The sequence below is a fragment of the Trematomus bernacchii genome, unplaced genomic scaffold (assembly GCF_902827165.1).
Source record: "Trematomus bernacchii unplaced genomic scaffold, fTreBer1.1, whole genome shotgun sequence".
NCBI lineage: Eukaryota > Metazoa > Chordata > Actinopteri > Perciformes > Nototheniidae > Trematomus > Trematomus bernacchii.
In genome coordinates, this window is record NW_022987973.1 from 15,341,130 (window position 1) to 15,359,078 (window position 17,949).

The following is a 17,949-nucleotide window of genomic DNA, read 5'->3' on the forward strand; positions in this document are numbered from 1 at the left end:
AAGGTGCCTTTTACACAGCAGGCCACAGTCAGGCGTATCAGTGTTGAGTCCAGGCTGTGGGACTTGACTTGCCAGCCTTTAACCCTACACCTAGAGTTATTGACTGACCTTTGCCTTTATCATTTAAAACTTAATGAGATTTATTTATCTATCACTATAAAGATTTTAGTTTAACAATTGTGATATGTTTAATAGGTTTTTCTATAACAAAGCATACATAATAATAAGTGACTGGAAATATTTAATTGTATTTGTGATTGACAGATAGGTATATGCTGACCGGAGTGTAAGCCTGAGATGTGCATCAACTATTCAGCTCTCTAGGATGTAGTATTCGGTATTCGGACTGCTGGTATCTGCACTTTTGCTTTTAATCACTTTTTCATGTTGCAGTGAACAGCAGGGTTGAGGAATTCTGTATTGGGATTTTATCTGCATATTTTGAGCCCTTTGGACGTTGTGCAAATTACCTTGTTCTGTAGAAATTGGAACATATGCAGCTGCTGCCAAAGATTCAACATGTAGGCTCAACAGATCTCAGGGGAGCACTGCACTCTGAATTTATTCACCTTATTCTCAAATTCAGACTATGGAAGTGTCAGCAGGGCCTGAGGATCTCTATCTGCAGTAAGACAACTGCAGTGTAGCACGAAACAAGACTCAAGAACTCAAAATAACTCCATATCAATCTGTGCTCCTAATTGTGGATTCACTTAAGCACTGTGATAATGTACACTTTGACATACTTGACTTATTATTTTACTGCTAAGCATTTGTATTTTCTACTTTATTATTTGACTCCACTATAATTATCTTTTAGTTACTTTAACTTTAGTAACTTTGCAGATTCAGATCAATAACACTTAATCTAATCGACATACAAATTATTATGTAATAGCCTGTTACTTTACGATCTAAGAACTTCTTCAACCATGCATCAGAAATCTCAGGATCAATGTCACCATAATGACCTGCTGCAGTCTGATTAAGACAGAGAAGTAAAAGAAAAGCAGAGGGTTAAAAAACCCAGCTGTATATTACATTCCATGTGGAAAATGTTCTTTGTGAGCATGACTCAGTCAGCATTGTTCTTGTAGAAAATCGCAACAACGTTGAACTACTGTGTTCTGAATCTGATAAGCATTGTGAAATTGATTGCCTCCTTTCAATTTGCACATAAAAGCAAGTGCTGGAGTATTTTTCTCAGCCTGCAATACATCCAAGGTCAGATTTCAAGTCATAACTCTGCCTTTCAATGTGTGCATAAATCACTGTGGTGTATCAGTAATAAGGAAGTTTACCTGTTAAGAGAACATTTAAAGGCACTTTAGAAGTCATGTGGCAATAAAAAAGTGCCTCCGGCATATTCCTGTAATTCATGGTCTAATATTAACTCCCATTTTCCTCATGAATACAGCCATTTCTTCTGTGTTAGCCGACCCAACAACTTTACCTGTGAACACGTTGTGGCAAAGAGAATGATTAGAGGAAATGTTTATTCAATCAGTTACATAACTGTTATGGGCACAATATCTAAGATTAATTTCCCTCTTGTTATCACACACATCTATTGATAATATCCTATTGCTTATGTGCTCAGCCAATTTATTGGGTGCAGCTCAGAAGAACTGATTCACTCTAACACAACAATCCCTTTAACCAATCCTCCCTCCATGAAAGTTGTAATGTTGTTATTGAGTAAGTTTAGAGGGGGGGTTGATTTACCTTAATGCACATTTTGGAGGTTGTTGTTTCTTGTATTGCTATTGAACTATATTGGGTTTTATGGAAAACATAATAATCTTCATAGAATTTATCACAGAAACAGATCAAATTAGTTTTAGCTTTGTCCAAAACAAACTGGCATATATGTTATTAATATAAAATTCCCTATCATCCCATATTAGCTTTAACTTTTTCTTCCCCAGTAATGCACCCTTTGAAGAATCTGTAACCTTGAAACTTTTCCTACATAGTTTTATATTCCTCTAGTGGATATTCCATGTGGATATGTCCTGATGATTCATCTAAAGGGCCAACGGGTCTGAGGAAATACTATCCATAGCCCCATATATATTGCAACAACTGGACTACATGTGCCTGCACACCGACAATAATATTAGTAATCAATTCTCCAGAACTCAGGCAATGAGCGCCTTTATCTCTCGTTTGGTGTTTATGACTTGGTTAATCGTTAAGCAATGCCTTTGTGTCCCCTGGGATGGAGCAAGGACATTTTTGACACCCCTTGTTGAGTTTTCTGAGGGTTGATCCAGAGAGTCAGCCAATAGCTGGCAGCCAGTGTTTGACCCTGGGATGCAGGGTATAAAGGTAGGCCATCTGAGACAAACCCAGTTTATGTACCACAACTTGGGAGCAGCAGAAGATATTTCTATAACCCTACCAGCATATATTTCATTTCACAAGGTCAACCACACCAGTTGATGCAGTGCTCTGCTTTTTGAAACACTGTTGGATGACTGAAGACTTTAAGACCCACACTTCTGTTTTAAATCTGAGAACCTCCTTCAGTATTCCTGATGGAGAATCTCAACAGGGGAGAGCACGTTAACTCCGCTTATGATTCTAATCTGGATGAACCTCCGGTGTATGAGGAGCACCGGACGGTGCGGCCCTCGGTGGTCAGTGCCTTTGGTCACGACACTTTGGACCGGCTGCCCAACATTGACTTCTACCGCAATGCAGGCAGTATGAGCGGCAACCGGGCTGTGAGACCATCTCTGCAGGAGCTCCACGATGTCTTTCAGAAGGTGAGTGCTTGTATTTCTGTGAAGTTGGTAAATGTGAATGACTCAGGTCCTCTTCATATATGTTATTTTGTTATTTTTTCCTGAAATACATGGTTTGCACTCAGCCTGACCTTCTGCAGAAAGTCTTTTACAGCAGTTTTTCTCCCTGAGTCCTAATTTCAATTCACTGACTATTTTACTGCAGCCTTTGTTCTGCGTCTCACCTACACAGTCCATTCACTCAGGTCAAAAACTCCAGAGGAAATCCGATCTTTTACAGTTGATTGTTCATTTAAACGTCATGACTTTCAGTGTTGACTGTTCAATCATTAAATTAAGACCGAAAGACTTGTACAACTACAAAGGACACCGAAAGTTACATTCTGGAGATCAACAGCAACTGACACACTTAAAGAGCTTTTAGTGCTTTTTTATTAGGCCATTATACTGCCTTGTGTTGCAAAAGAGTTGGGGTTATAGGTCATTTGGGATTTAAAAGTTGAACTACATTAGCATTTCTAAACGGTAAAAGAACAGACAGATGATTGAGCATACTTTCTCTGCACATAATGAAACTATGTGTCATTCCAGTTTAAAACTGTGCAAGGCAAAAATGCCATACATCACCCATCATCATTATCTTGACAACATGTTTTATTCGTCTGAGGAGAATAAACAAAGGTGATTCATAGTTGTGTTACTAAAAATATGATGTGTTTAATTCTTAAACTATATACAAATGAAGTTACATGTTCCAAGTAGTCTAGTCTCAGATTTTACTCAATAACTACTGCAACTAAAATGTTGTCAACTTGTTGCCATAATCTCTGTCTTTCAGTAAATGAAACACATATCAGAGGTCTCACTAACTAATCTTCATAAAGTTTCTGCAAATGCTTTATCAATCTTCATTCTCTACAAACCAGCATGGTTCCTCTCCGAAAAGGAAAACACACCGTCCATCTCTTAAAATGATACCCTCTTTCGAACTTTCTCATACATTGAAAAATGTACATTAACAGCAATAATGCTAAAAGCACAATTATCATAAACCCATCCCAGTTAGGTCTATTTAGACACAAGTTTACATGTTTCCTTTCCCTTACATTTTCCCAACAGAATGGAGCGATCTCTGTGCCGGACACTGTGGAGGACGATGAAGAGGATCTGGAGTCTGCCGTTCCCACTGACAAAGGACCAGTAAAGTTTGGCTGGATAAGGGGCGTCCTGGTGAGTTATGTAGGGTCACGATGGACTCCCCGCGCTTTATGGAAGCAAGCTCTTTACATAACTGTGACCTGGCAAGAGGAGGCTATGTGTGTCTATAACACAGCAGGGTCGAGGGGGGCTCTGGAAACTGAGTCTGGGAGATGTTTGCATTTACTCCAGTTGCTGGTTGATGATTTGTGCTACTGGCACGAAGATAACCCCAAACAGTTTTTGTGCTGCTTAGTTCTTGTACTTAGCTAAGTTCTTGTAAAGATGCTTCTATGTTGAAGTATGCAACTAATTAACATGAACTTGTTTCCATTTGTCCTTCTGTTTTACAGATAAGATGCATGCTGAACATCTGGGGTGTCATGTTGTTCATCCGTCTGTCCTGGATCTTTGGTCAGGCAGGCTGGGGTGAGTGAGATAAGGATATGTGTTTGTCAGAAAAGACAAGTTACTTATACAGTTATATATCTCGTGCCCAAGATATATATTACAAAAAAACGTAATCATTTGATGTTTTGAATTGCCTTTCTCGCAAATGCAACCCATAGACATACAGATATATCATTCCTGACAGATACTCAGATGTAACCTAATTCTAAGTTTAGACAAATATTAAGGATAATAAATAGTCCTCCAGTCATTGGCAAGACATGATTGAATAAGGACAGTTTGAAGTAAACAAAAAAATGTTAGGTCCATAATGATCTAAACTCCCTGAAACTCTACTTAAAGGGCCAGACAAATATGTGTATGTGTGTGTGTGTGTGTGTGTGTGTGTGTGTGTGTGTGTGTGTGTGTGTGTGTGTGTGTGTGTGTGTGTGTGTGTGTGTGTGTGTGTGTGTGTGTGTGTGTGTGTGTGTGTGTGTGTATATTGAATGGCTTTATGATTTTGTTCATAGCTGAAGAAAGTATCGATCGAACAGCAGCTTTTATTCATGCAGTGTAACGTATAGCCTCCAGGCTCCTCTGGGACTTTGACTTTCTCTGTCTTTAGAGGTGACTGTGGGGAGAAAGGTTTCATTTTGCAATGAAAATGTGTTATGCCTACGTATTTAATATAGTGCTTTAGTAAGTAGTTATTACAATGATGTTGAGCTTTTATCTGTGTGCATTTCAGGTCTGGGAATTATGGTCATTCTTCTCAGCTGTGTGGTCACCACCATCACTGGCCTTTCCATGTCTGCCATTTGCACTAATGGTGTGGTCAGAGGAGGTAAGATAATGCAACATTTTCCTAAATACTTGATTCCTAAATGATTGATTACTTATACAACAGAGCCACTGTGAAGGGCTGTTAAAAGATTGTTTATAAATGTATATAGCCCAAGATAACACACACACTCATCCTGACATAAAGTCTTTGACCGAGAGAAGGGAGGACCGTTTATAGATAAAGACACATGGCTCAAAACGTACCTGAATGTCACCTCTTAAAGCCCTTTCTCTGTTTTAAACTTGCTCTGACATTAAATCAATAAAGAAGTGATGAGGCGATTAATCATCCACCAGTGTTATCTATAATGTGCGTGCTTCATTTTGTCATATTAGGAGGGGCCTACTACTTGATATCTCGCAGTTTGGGACCAGAGTTTGGCGGGTCGATTGGATTAATTTTCGCCTTCGCCAATGCAGTTGCTGTATCCATGTATGTGGTGGGATTTTCTGAGACCGTGGTCGAGTTGCTCAAGGTGGGTGATGTTCAGTGAATGTCTTGTAGAGATGTCTCTCACACATATTTGACTGTACACTTATCCTTGCTCCTTCTCCCCACTTAGGAACATGCTGCCATCATGGTGGATGAGATAAATGACATCAGGATCATTGGATGTATTACGGTGGTGTTGCTACTGGCCATATCAATTGCTGGAATGGAGTGGGAGGCCAAGGTGGAAGATAATTCTGGTTGTTGGATAATCTCTGAGTTTGTTTCAGTAAAACGTCCAACCATAACTAATCTGTTTTAATCTTCTGTCCACATAGGCCCAGATTCTTCTACTCATTATCTTGCTGGTGGCTATAGTGAACGTATTTGTAGGAACCTTCATTTCTGCAACCCCGGTAAAGAAATCCCAAGGCATCTTCAATTATAACTGTGAGTTTTACAAAACAATACACATTCATAGGAAAAGGTTTGACTTATTCACAGAGTACTCTTTACCTAAAGATCCTTCTCCTTCTCTCTTCCCATTCTCACAGCGAAAATCTTCTTAGAGAATTTTACTCCAGACTTTAGGGAAGGTGAGAGCTTTTTTTCAGTGTTTGCCATCTTTTTCCCTGCTGCAACCGGGATCCTGGCTGGAGCCAACATCTCTGGAGACTTGCGGGTAACTTTTTTATAGAGAGGTTATTACTTACAGTCCATGCATTCAAATCAGTAGGTGCTATGGATGTGATTTCGAAGCAGAAGGCCTCAGCGGATAAAATAACGTTGTTTTGTATTGTCTGACTCATTGGCTAGAATCAGAAACTGTTCTATTTTGATTTTGATTTTTTTTGTATTAATATCTCTTCATAGTCACCATTATGCAAGTCATGTCTTTGTTTTACAGGATCCCCAGGCAGCCATTCCTAAAGGTACCCTGCTGGCCATCCTGATAACTGCTATCACCTACCTGGGTGTAGCCCTCGCTGTCTGTAAGTAGGGTCATATTTTCTTTGTTTTGTAATAGAAAATACAACCATTGGAAATAAGGTATTTATGTGAGGTCATGAACAAAAACCTAAGCAATGCATCTGTTCTTCTCTCTAATTGGTCAGCTGCCTGTGTAGTTCGGGATGCCACAGGAAACTTAACTGACATCATCACCAGTTCAATACCATGCAATGGGACCTCAATCGTTGCTTGTGAGCTTGGATATGATTTCTCTTCTTGTGCAGAGACTAAATGCCCTTATGGCTTGTTGAACAACAATCAGGTACACACTCTTTTACATTCTATCTGCACATCACAAGGAGCTCTTCTTGCATTTTGTAATACTTTCCCTGGTTCAGATGATGACCTTCGTGTCTGGGTTCGGCCCCCTCATCATTGCTGGAACGTTCTCAGCCACCCTTTCCTCTGCTCTGGCTTCTCTTGTCAGTGCTCCTAAAGTTTTCCAGGTCAGTTACTCACCACATTTTTGTAAAAATGACTGCAACTGCAATGCAAAGTTTTAGAGGAACTCTGCAATGATTTACAACTAGAGCATTGATTTCAACTTCTGTCTCTTGTCAGGCACTGTGCAAAGACAACATCTACACCATCCTGCACTTCTTCGCCAAAGGATATGGCAAGAACAACGAGCCAATCCGGGGCTATGTGCTCACATTCTTTATTTCTGTGGCCTTCATTCTCGTTGGTCAGTTAAATTGTCTTTCATTTCTGTCAACTAAAGTATTATACTATTTCCTTAAAGGTTAAAACAAAAACATTTCAAATATGAACAAGAAGATCTATCTGCTTGTTCATATTTCATTAGCAGGATTGTTAATGCTAGCAACATGGCTAACGTTGCTATACAAAGCAAAGCAAGAATTAAATGTAAAAATCCCAAATAACAAAAAATCCTGATCTCAGTGTTATGATAAAGGCAGTGTTGAACACCTGGTAGCATTTTAAAGAAGGCAGGTTTTAAAAAGACTTTTTTTATGACTGTCCATCTTGTCTTCTTTGCCCTGTCTGTCAACGGGCAGAGTTTCCACAGTTAATGTTACCGGTTGTTCTGCAACCTACAGATAGCTACTGTAAGCGTGTTATATGAGTTTCCCAGTTAGCAAAAGGAGAGACTAGGGTGGGCAGTGATTCGATAAAAGTCTAGGTTTTTTTTAATGAAAGGTAGACGCAACCCAGACAGACAGAAAGGCATCTAGAAACCAACACTTTTAGCGAACCAAACTTAACGCAATGTGCAATCAACATTAACTTTATAATGATAAATTAATGCAACAATGTTACCCATAACCACCAAACTATTCTTATGCATTGTAAAATAATCTCAGCTGAATTACAATTAGACTGAATGTTTGCCTTTTTAATGTCTTTGCAGGTAATCTCAACACCATCGCTCCTATCATCTCAAACTTCTTCCTGGCATCTTATGCTCTCATCAATTTCTCCTGCTTCCATGCCTCCTACGCCAAGTCTCCAGGTGGGTCTCTACTGACAAAGAAACTTATTAAACATTCTGTCAGTAGGCTGAATTGATTCTACATGTTTCCATCCATCTATACCTCAGTTTATTTAAGTAAAAGTGATTGTGAATATAGCAAATCAAAACACCATCAAAACCTGGTTCCAGCCATAGGACAGGATATAATAGGACTTTTAATGTTTGAAATTCGAAGTAAGATTAACATTACCTATCACGTTTAAGAGAAATTGACTGTACAGTCTTTTCAATCACTTGTCCATGAGCCTGAAGTTACTCAATGTGTTTTTTCTTTTGTCATGCTTTTTCCAGGTTGGAGACCGGCATATAAATACTACAACATGTGGCTATCTCTGGTGGGCGCATTGCTCTGCTGTGTTGTGATGTTCGTTATTAACTGGTGGGCTGCTCTTCTCACATACGCCATTGAAATCTTACTATACATTTATGTATTAGTCAAGAAGCCAGGTGAGCTGCATGTGCGTGTTCGCATGTTTGGACATACATTAATGATGCCTGCATGCTCGATCTAACCTGTTGGACTTTCATTGTCTCCCCAGATGTGAACTGGGGTTCGTCCACGCAGGCGGTGACATTTATCAGTGCCGTCAGCAACGCTCTGTCTCTCTCTGGTGTGGAGGATCATGTCAAGAACTTCAGGTAAAGGTTTACATTGCACAACTGTGCACTTTATTTGGTACACTTGGACAATCTAATACAATTCAATGCAATAGCTCTGCAATAAATTCTACCTTGATAAAGTTTATAATGATTAGTTCTTGTTGACAAAAACTGAAACTTTAAGCACCATAAAGGTAAATCATATGCAGAACTGTTCTGTGGGATTATATTGTACTTGTTGAACTGTTTCCTTATCAATGTGACATATAAATAGCTGAAGTATTTAAATAAAATGACATTCCCTGAATCCCAAACATTCCTAGTAACATCTTCATGTCTCTCTCAGGCCTCAGATCTTAGCCCTCACAGGTTCAGCGCGGGCCAGACCGGCTCTCCTGGACCTGGCTCACTCCTTCTCCAAGAACTATGGACTCTGTCTTACCTGTGAAGTGTTTGTGGTAAGATTACATTGTTATCTCATTAGTGGCAAATGCAATGGATCTTACCAAGGACACACATATTATCTTTTCTCAAATCTTCATTTATATATTAACCTTTTATTCAAATCAATATTTACACACTGAGCCAATTTAAATTGCATTGAGTGCAAAATTCACATGAAATGGATATTCAAGGAAATAATAGGCAGGGAGGAGGAAAAAAGCTAACTGTCTGGTTTCCTGAAAATACAGTTTAGGGTCAGTTGTGTCTACTGAATATGAAAAAGTTGTTTTTCATCGTCTTACTCTCTCGAACACACTCACACAAACACTTCCACTCACATAAGTATGTATGGTGTGATCCTTTCAGGGCCCGAGATCAGAGGCCCTCGAGGAGCTGAACTCTGGCATGGAGAAGAACCAGCTGTGGCTTAGGAAGACCAAGCGAAAGGCATTTTACGCTGCTGTGGCTTGTGACAGCTTCAGGGAAGGGACTGAGAGTCTGCTGCAGGTCAGTATGGTCATGATAACAACACATTTCCTCAACTGAAAATGGAAAAAGCCAGAGCTGATACCCATAACAAATCCATCCGCTTAATGTGTAACCTGTGAGTTTTGATCAGAGGGAGACTGGGAATTCAAACTTTGGAGAAATAAGATTTATTGACCCATTTCATCCTCACCACATCGAGTATCTATTGCTGTGTTATGACTCTGGGACTGTGTTAGGGATCTGGCAGAACATTCGTAGCAGGTAGAAGAGGAAAGAGTTAATAAGAAGCAGAAAAACAGTCTTATGGCTCTGGCCATTGTGCTTTGGAGATAAGGCCCCGGTTCATTGTCAGGATGATTTACTTCAAACAGCACAGCAGATTAAAAACTGTAATTGATTAACACCGCATTGGACGAGTCACTGCAGACAAAGTGAGATCTGCTCAGTGATCTGGTCATAATTTCTGGCAGTAAAACAGCTCCACGTCCTGCTTGTGTAGGACATGTTGTCTTGAGTTGTTTTCTTTCCTTCACCAGTTCATGAAAAATCCAGGTTTTACAACCGCAGGGAAACATTGTGCCTGTGTTGCTTCACTTAACTGATTCAAGGTTTTATCTTTATGTTTTGAGTGTTGTGCTTTTCCTTCCAGGCTTCTGGTCTCGGCCGTATGAAGCCAAACACATTGATGGTAGGCTTCCAGAGAAACTGGAGGATTGCAGGCGCAGAGTCAGTGCAGAGTTATGTGGGAATACTGCAGTAAGTCACAAATAAAGGAATACAAGCACATAACACAATAACGTTACCAAACATTAAAAGAATATAGGAGATATGTGCCGCACTGGTGTCCTGATTGTCTTTTTTATGTTTTGACAGCGATGCTTTTGACTTTGAGTACGGGACAGTATTGCTGAGGATGAATGAGGGCCTTGATGTGTCACACATTGTGGAAGCTGAAGGTCAGTATCTACAGGAATGTCTGCATTAGTATGACAATTATGTATACAAAGTACAATTTAAGCAAATTGCACAAATATAGGTTAGGGTGAAACACAACAACTAGGGACTACGGATGGAAACTAGCTCAAAGCTCAAATCCGGCTCATTTACATTTAAAAGCATTATTTTGTTTAAAATGTTCATTAATGTGCACTGTCCCGGTTCAAATAAACGATTAAAAATGAATAAGGAGGTGGCTTCTTGACAGAAATTAAACAATAAATAAACGAGTAGAGTGTGCACGGCTGTTGGACCTTTATTCTTACAACCCACAACGGAAAGAATAACACTGATAAGCCAGGGCACTTTGTTCTGTAGATTACTAATTATTTATGAAGGTCAGGTAGTTAACAGATATGATGGTAGAATAACTACCAGTTATCTGCCTCTGTAGAAATGATTACAACAGCAAAGATAAGCCCTAATAATGTAACACAATTATGATGTCTTTATCAAAAACAGGCAATGTGATTCTGTCTTTCAGAGGACATGCTGAAGGCAGCAAAGGAACAACAGGACAATGAGATGATGCAGAACGGAGGGAAATCAAAAGGACTGTTCAGGAAGTCCAGGAAATCCTCTCAGCAAGTGCTCGCAACAAGAGGTATATCTCTCTAGAGGTCGCGCCTCTGCGTTCAAATCCTAGCTGACATTTCAGAAAGGCTTCGATCAAAGCTATCTGAAGAAAAGTTAGCAGATGTGTATGGTCTTTTATTATGTAGGGAAAGCAGGTGTCTACCTCACTCTGCTTCTCGTTGCACTGAGATACCCTGCATTTAACAAATGAAACAAATGGCACACATCTTTTTTTGGAAACGTTCCCTCACTCCCATCGAGATGTAATTGAATCAAGCACTCCCACTAAAGATGTCTCTGAGGGTGTAATCCAATAATATGGTCCCTTTTGTTCCAGTTTGAAGAGCATCCCTTAAGAGCGGCCCTTTAACCCAGACAGCAGTGCCTCTCCGTCGATCTGTCTTTGTCTCTACATCACACAAACACACGCGGGCACACACACACACACACACACACACACACACACACACACACCACACACACACACACACACACACACACACACACACACACACACACACACACACACACACACACACACACACACACACACACACACACACACACACACGCACACACACACACACACACACACACACACACACACACACACACACAAGGCTGCGACAGTTGTTAGTATGCAATCTGGATCCCATTCATTGTAACATTAAACCTGAGAGAGTTGTAGAGTCAGCTATTAATGTTGATTTGAGCTAGTTTTCCTATCCAACTTAGCTCTCCGCACTTTGCCAATATATTAAATTCCCTCCTGCGGTTCTTATCCCTCATCCACTTCTCGTTTCTTGTATTTTTTTTCTCTCAGTGTCAGTGTGCGGCCCTCCACCCCCGCAGGTTGCCAAGATGAATGAGAGGCTGTCAGAGGCCAGTTCTCAGTTCCGGAAGAAACAGCCTAAAGGAACCATTGATGTATGGTGGCTGTTTGATGATGGAGGTAGGTACTGGTTCCCCTAGGCAGCCTGCCTTTATGCTTCTTGCCATAAAGATTAGATTAAGATTAAAACCAATATGTGCAGAGACACATCTAATTTCCTTGATACTAATGCCATACAATTCAAATTAATCCTGAACAATACAACATAATCAAATAGGACAGAAAAGGTAAACAAGAAGTCTTCAACTCAAGATCTGTTTCACAACCAAAATCTAATCATTTGTGTCCTGCCTAAACTTGATCTCTCCTCCAAATGTGCAGTTGCTTTGTTAAGTGTTTGAGAGGTAGCAAACAGATTCTGATAAATGCAAACACATTACATTGGCAAATGAGACACATAAAATACATATGTTTTAACTGGATTAATTGGTTTCACAATTTGAAAACTGCATCTCCCTCCCTTAGGTCTTGCCCTGCTGCTCCCATACATCCTCACCACCAGGAAGAAGTGGAAGGACTGTTCATTAAGGATCTTCATCGCAGGGCAGCCGGGACGCACTGAGCAGGATAAACAAGAGTGAGTCAAATATTTTAAAAATAATAACAATGGAGATAATATTTAACATTACCTGAAAGTAATTACCAACAATCGTTGTTAAATTAATCTGTGTATTATATTTTGTCTTTCAGGATGAAGTCTCTGTTGCAAAAATTCAGAATTAAATGCACTGACATCAATGTCATTGATGACATCCATGTCCAGCCCAGCCCTAACAGGTAATTGCGTTTTTGCAGTTATAATACTGACAGCAGACCAGATAATAGGTCTGTAATAGGCTACAGTAATAATCAAATGTAATCACCTCACCCTATTTACATATTATACAATTTTTAAAGAAATTATATTTTTCACAGTCAACTCATGTTCTTATCTGCTTTCCTCCAGCTTGAAGAAGTTAGAGGAAATGATTGAGCCTTTCTGTCTGCATGAGGGGTCTAAGGACACTGCTCAGGCTGAAGCCATGCGAAAAGAGCATCCATGGAAAATCACTGATGAAGAGCTGAGCTCCTTTGAAGAGAAGGTAAAACCACTAACACCAAGTTAAGACTTATATAAAGAAAGAGAAATGTGTATTAGTTTGGTTTTGTTGGTGCATTTAACAGCAAAGTAAGGTTGAAAAGCATTGTTAAAAAAGTTTCTGCTGTTGTATTTCAGACCAACCTCCAGATACGACTAAATGAGTTGCTTCAGGAAAACTCCAAGTCAGCCAATCTGATCATTGTGTAAGTAGAACAAACTGTCACTGAATAACATTTATAGTGCCAAGTTTGGAAGAAACAGTGTCTTACATACTCTCTATGCTCTCGCCCTGCAGGAGCATGCCTATTGCTCGTAAGGAATCTGTGTCTGACTACCTCTACATGGCCTGGCTGGATATCCTGACAAAAGACCTTCCACCAACTCTGCTCATCAGAGGCAACCACAAGAGTGTGCTTACTTTCTACTCCTGAGCACCTAGTAGGATATAGGTAGCTACAAAGAAAACAAATAGTAATACCTTAATGATGGACCATGTTCATAAAGCTAACCATAACCTCAGATGATGTTATTCAGTCCTCTTGACCAAAACCACAATCTATCACATGCATTTTTAAGTTGTTAGCCGGAGTATTTAGCAAAGGTATTATTAAGTCATTTTCAGTCAAAACACTAAAGATGGGTTGCACTTTGTGAAGTTTCTGCCAGCTTTCCTACAAAGGAGCCTTACACAGTGCTGCCTGGTGATTTTGTATATATGCTTTCAGTGAAGAGCAAGGCTAGTCTCAATAAAGGGAAATTTATTTCTGATTTTGAATTTAAAAATGTCAGCCTGAATGTGAATTCAGAAGCAGAGTCAAAGTTTTAAACACACTGCAGCAGTGGACAAGTACAGATTTTATGGTTTAATCTTCAGATATAATATAGATCAAAAAACAAAAAACATTCTTGGGCTTCCTAACTTAGTCACCCCATTGAAATGAACAAAGGCAGTGACACATGTCGCTTTCATGGTGAGTGACTGTGTAACCTGCTGCAGTCATCGTAAAAATGTATGTACATAGTAGATGTCTGGATTCAGAAGTTTCTCAGCAAAAAAACCTGCCTTTCATAAACAATCATTAACATCTATTCTTTTGAAACGCAGTAGTAATGGTTTGATTCTTTTTCTAACACTCCTTGATATTCACTGGGTGTAAAATACACTGTTCTCATAAAGCTGTTTACCTGTTCCACATTATGTTTAATGTTACTACCACAGCACACTTTTTGTCTGAGGAAAATATAGTGAATGATTTTAAAGGAAGACTTCTGTACATTTTAACCTTTTCTCTATCTTCCTATTTAAATATCTAATTGTGTGATAACCTGAAATAAAGGATTAATACAATTTTGAGCTGATCATATTTTTGTGTCTGTCATTTAATGGGTGATTAGATGAGATAATGTCATATACCTTGTCCAGATAAATGTGTCAATAGCTCGTTTTATGTAACTCTGAAGTGAATTATATATTTCAAAGTTGAACATTACTGCATGACGATTGTTTTGAGAACACTGTTACACAAGTATAAAGTGTAAGCATTAGCAAACTGCAAGTTTATGCAAGACCAGCTACAAATAGCCTATGATGTCTCTCCAAGACAGAACAATCTGGGGGCATCTGGTACGGCTAATAGAGACATTTGGACACTGCATTTAATATAAAAGGTTATATAAAATAGTAAGACGACATTATACAAATGTATATAAGGACAACATATTAATCCTCCATATCCTGTATGGCAATGCTGATATATTCCCAATAGGGGCAGCAATGCACTTGAGATCTGGCTCTGACTGTATATTCTCATGTAATGATCAGTAATGATACCAGATCATAGAGAAAAAAAGTCATCCAAATGTATTTGCTGCACACTCGGATAGATCTTTCCATAAGCATAACCTAATAACATACATGAATATTGCCACAATAATTGCTTTTAGTGACTTCTGTTTACTGAATCTATTTAATTACAAGACAACGAGACAATCCATAGACACGTTGAACTGACAAACGTTTTTTTCGTATTTCAATAAATATATTTATAACCAGAATATATTTTTGTTTCAACATTGCACTGTTGCAGTGTGAGCGAGCAGCTGCATGACAGGGGGAGGAGCAGGAAGTGCAGAGCAAACAGCTGAGCGGATGTTAGCCTGCAGACAACCTTAGCAAACAATATGACACGAACGTTGCTAAAGCTAAGGAACCTTCATCTACAATGCTCTGCGATGTTTGATGCTGCTCCACGTTTCGTAGGAAAGACATTTCATATTCAAACAGTCGCTCTTAACAAAGGCAAGCTGGACCTTAGGATGGATAACGTATCTATTAGCATGTCAAGTGCTTAATGACGTTAGCTTTGCTAGCATGCCTAGCATTTAGTACATGAAACCGGGATGGTTTTACTATGTTAAGTTCTTCATCTGTCTTGTACTGAGCTCGTAACACCCACACTACGTCTGCTATATTCTGGTGCAATGCGTAAGTAAAGTGAGGCTTGATATTGACCTAACATGTTCCTGTTCTTTAGTTACATATCATTGTGACGGGAGGAGGCGGTTGTTTACATTAGCAGCTCTCGCGAGAACTTTGTGACAAACGGGTTGGCATAGTTACAGAAAATACTTACTTACTTTCCTTTATGTTTATTTAATAGGTTTTCCACCAAAGGCATTCATGACAGTTGTGTAGCTTTTATTGTTGGAGTTACTTTCATTACACTTGCGCGGTATAATAAAGTATCTGTTTGGAGTTTGGGTTGTCTCTATATGGCGCTGGGTTGTCTAGGGGAGGGGCTAATTTGGCGGTACTTCCAGCGCGGGAAATTCGTTTTAAATAGTAGTAGCGCGAAGAAACCGAAGAAGCTTGAGAGGTTGTATACCTTGTAGTAGTCGGCTGTAGTTTTGTCTCTTGGTTAGTAAGTAGTACGTCTTAAGTCCGTATAAACAATTTAGTGTACTATCCGTTTTAACTGTACAACTTTTCCATCATGCCCGCTCTAGAAGTTAAAGATGCATCTACAATTTCTCCTTCGAAGAGGGCAAGGACCGAGACAAAGCCTGCAGAGGAAAGATCTGTCCTCAGGTTTGCAAAACTCTCTGAGCATGCTACCACACCGACCAGAGGCTCAAACAAAGCAGCGGGATATGATCTCTACAGGTTGGTTTTGCACTTTGAATAAAATGCTGAATTGACTTAATGACAATTTAACGTTTGCGTAAATTAGGTTTAGTATGAATGTTGTGACCGTATATTCCTTAAAATGTATGTTTAATGACTTGGTATACATTTGTTAAAATCCAACTGTTGCTGTCACTTAAAATGTTTGAGAACAATAAGCTCATGCATCTACATAGGTTGAATTTACTTGCTGAATGTAATCCTGTGTAAAAAAAAGTATTTTATATATTGTCATGTAAACAGCAAACTATATTTCTCTACATTTAAACAGTGCCTATGATTACACCCTTGGTCCTATGGATAAGGCCATTGTGAAGACAGACATACAGATAGCAGTTCCTCATGGCTGCTATGGGAGAGTTGGTGAGTGTTTGTCATGCTGATGCATGTATGTATATTCAAGCTTAGATATGAAACCAGTTGCAGAACAACACGTCTTAACTATATCTTACCATTTGTTTTACTCAGCACCGAGGTCTGGACTGGCAGCCAAACACTTCATTGATGTTGGTGGTGAGTCTTCACCTGTTTCGTCTACTTGTACTGAGTAAGTGTAGTTTTAACCTTTTGTCTTGCAAGTCATTTTAATTTCTCTGATGTCTCTGATCTCCTCAGCTGGAGTTGTAGATGAAGACTATAGAGGAAATGTGGGAGTTGTGCTCTTCAACTTCAGCAAGGACACATTTGATGGTGAGTCGTGAAATTAGTGACGTACCTGAGTAACTTTTTTTTTATCAGCAAAACGTAACCTTAACCCATTCAATTTGTATTTTTGAGAATTCACTATACCAACAGTAAACAAAACTTGTTGATTTTCAATCTTCCCTGCTTGATTCTTTTAAAATTCATTTGTGTGAAATGGCAAGTATTTTTTTAATATGCACACTGTTAATAAAATATAATTGCTTCTCTGATTTACATACCAAAGCGGCCTATTTTTTTGTTGTTGTTGCAATTTTACAGTTTGTGTAACATTTCAACTGGCTAAAAGTGATTTGAAAATAAATTGTACATTGGATTTTTATTACAGCCTGCATTGATGTCATGTAATTTAAGATATGCAATGTAAAAACCATTGTCTCATCTCTTGCTATTCATCTTCGCAGTAAAAAAGGGTGACAGAGTTGCTCAGCTGGTCTGTGAGAGGATCTGCTACCCCGATCTGGAGGAACAAGAGGTAAACTGCAAGAACAATATAAATGCGTACATGCACTCAGTTTGATTAAGAACACTTTGCTAAGACAAATGCAGTTGTAATACCCTGCAATATATCTGAGCTTCATGAAAGTTACAATGTTCAGCTTTATTAGAAGGTTGGTATTTATTGAAGCAGGTTTTTTTCGATGTCCTCCGATTTAGTTTTGAATCATTAAATCTACTTTCTGCCTGTGTTCTTTCAGACGCTTGATGAGACAGAGCGTGGTGCTGGAGGTTTTGGATCAACTGGACGCAATTGAAAGCTCCAACTAAAGGTGGAGATGTACATGCTGAATATATTAAATAAAGTTTTGTTTTTGTATTCTTGAGTCTTTATTTACTGGGACTGTCACATTGAGTTCTGTCTCATAAAC

General features: G+C 39.1%; 2 protein-coding genes across 5 annotated transcripts; both read left to right on the forward strand.

Moving 5' to 3' along the window:
• Positions 1-2,376: 2,376 nt before the first annotated feature.
• slc12a1 (solute carrier family 12 member 1) lies at positions 2,377-14,541 on the forward strand. Its single transcript, XM_034116517.1, has 26 exons — positions 2,377-2,771; positions 3,870-3,980; positions 4,301-4,376; positions 5,086-5,181; positions 5,517-5,656; positions 5,744-5,854; positions 5,949-6,060; positions 6,165-6,292; positions 6,518-6,602; positions 6,726-6,883; positions 6,960-7,067; positions 7,183-7,306; positions 7,994-8,095; positions 8,408-8,563; positions 8,656-8,755; positions 9,063-9,174; positions 9,527-9,667; positions 10,299-10,405; positions 10,523-10,605; positions 11,130-11,249; positions 12,045-12,173; positions 12,579-12,690; positions 12,804-12,890; positions 13,060-13,195; positions 13,330-13,397; positions 13,490-14,541. Exons 1-26 carry the CDS (start codon positions 2,541-2,543, stop codon positions 13,623-13,625), a joined length of 3,069 nt encoding a protein of 1,022 aa, XP_033972408.1. The 5' UTR covers positions 2,377-2,540; the 3' UTR covers positions 13,626-14,541.
• A 790-nt stretch (positions 14,542-15,331) lies between these two features.
• On the forward strand, positions 15,332-17,897 carry dut (deoxyuridine triphosphatase). Of its 4 annotated transcripts, none has more exons than XM_034116220.1 (7): positions 15,332-15,493; positions 16,201-16,357; positions 16,650-16,741; positions 16,847-16,891; positions 16,994-17,068; positions 17,485-17,555; positions 17,779-17,897. In XM_034116220.1, exons 1-7 carry the CDS (start codon positions 15,376-15,378, stop codon positions 17,833-17,835), a joined length of 615 nt encoding a protein of 204 aa, XP_033972111.1. In that variant the 5' UTR covers positions 15,332-15,375; the 3' UTR covers positions 17,836-17,897. The 4 variants fall into 4 exon arrangements, with proteins under 4 accessions (XP_033972111.1, XP_033972112.1, XP_033972114.1 ...); XM_034116221.1 differs by having other exon boundaries at positions 15,335-15,454; XM_034116223.1 differs by having other exon boundaries at positions 15,354-15,679.
• The last annotated feature ends 52 nt before the right edge of the window (positions 17,898-17,949 follow it).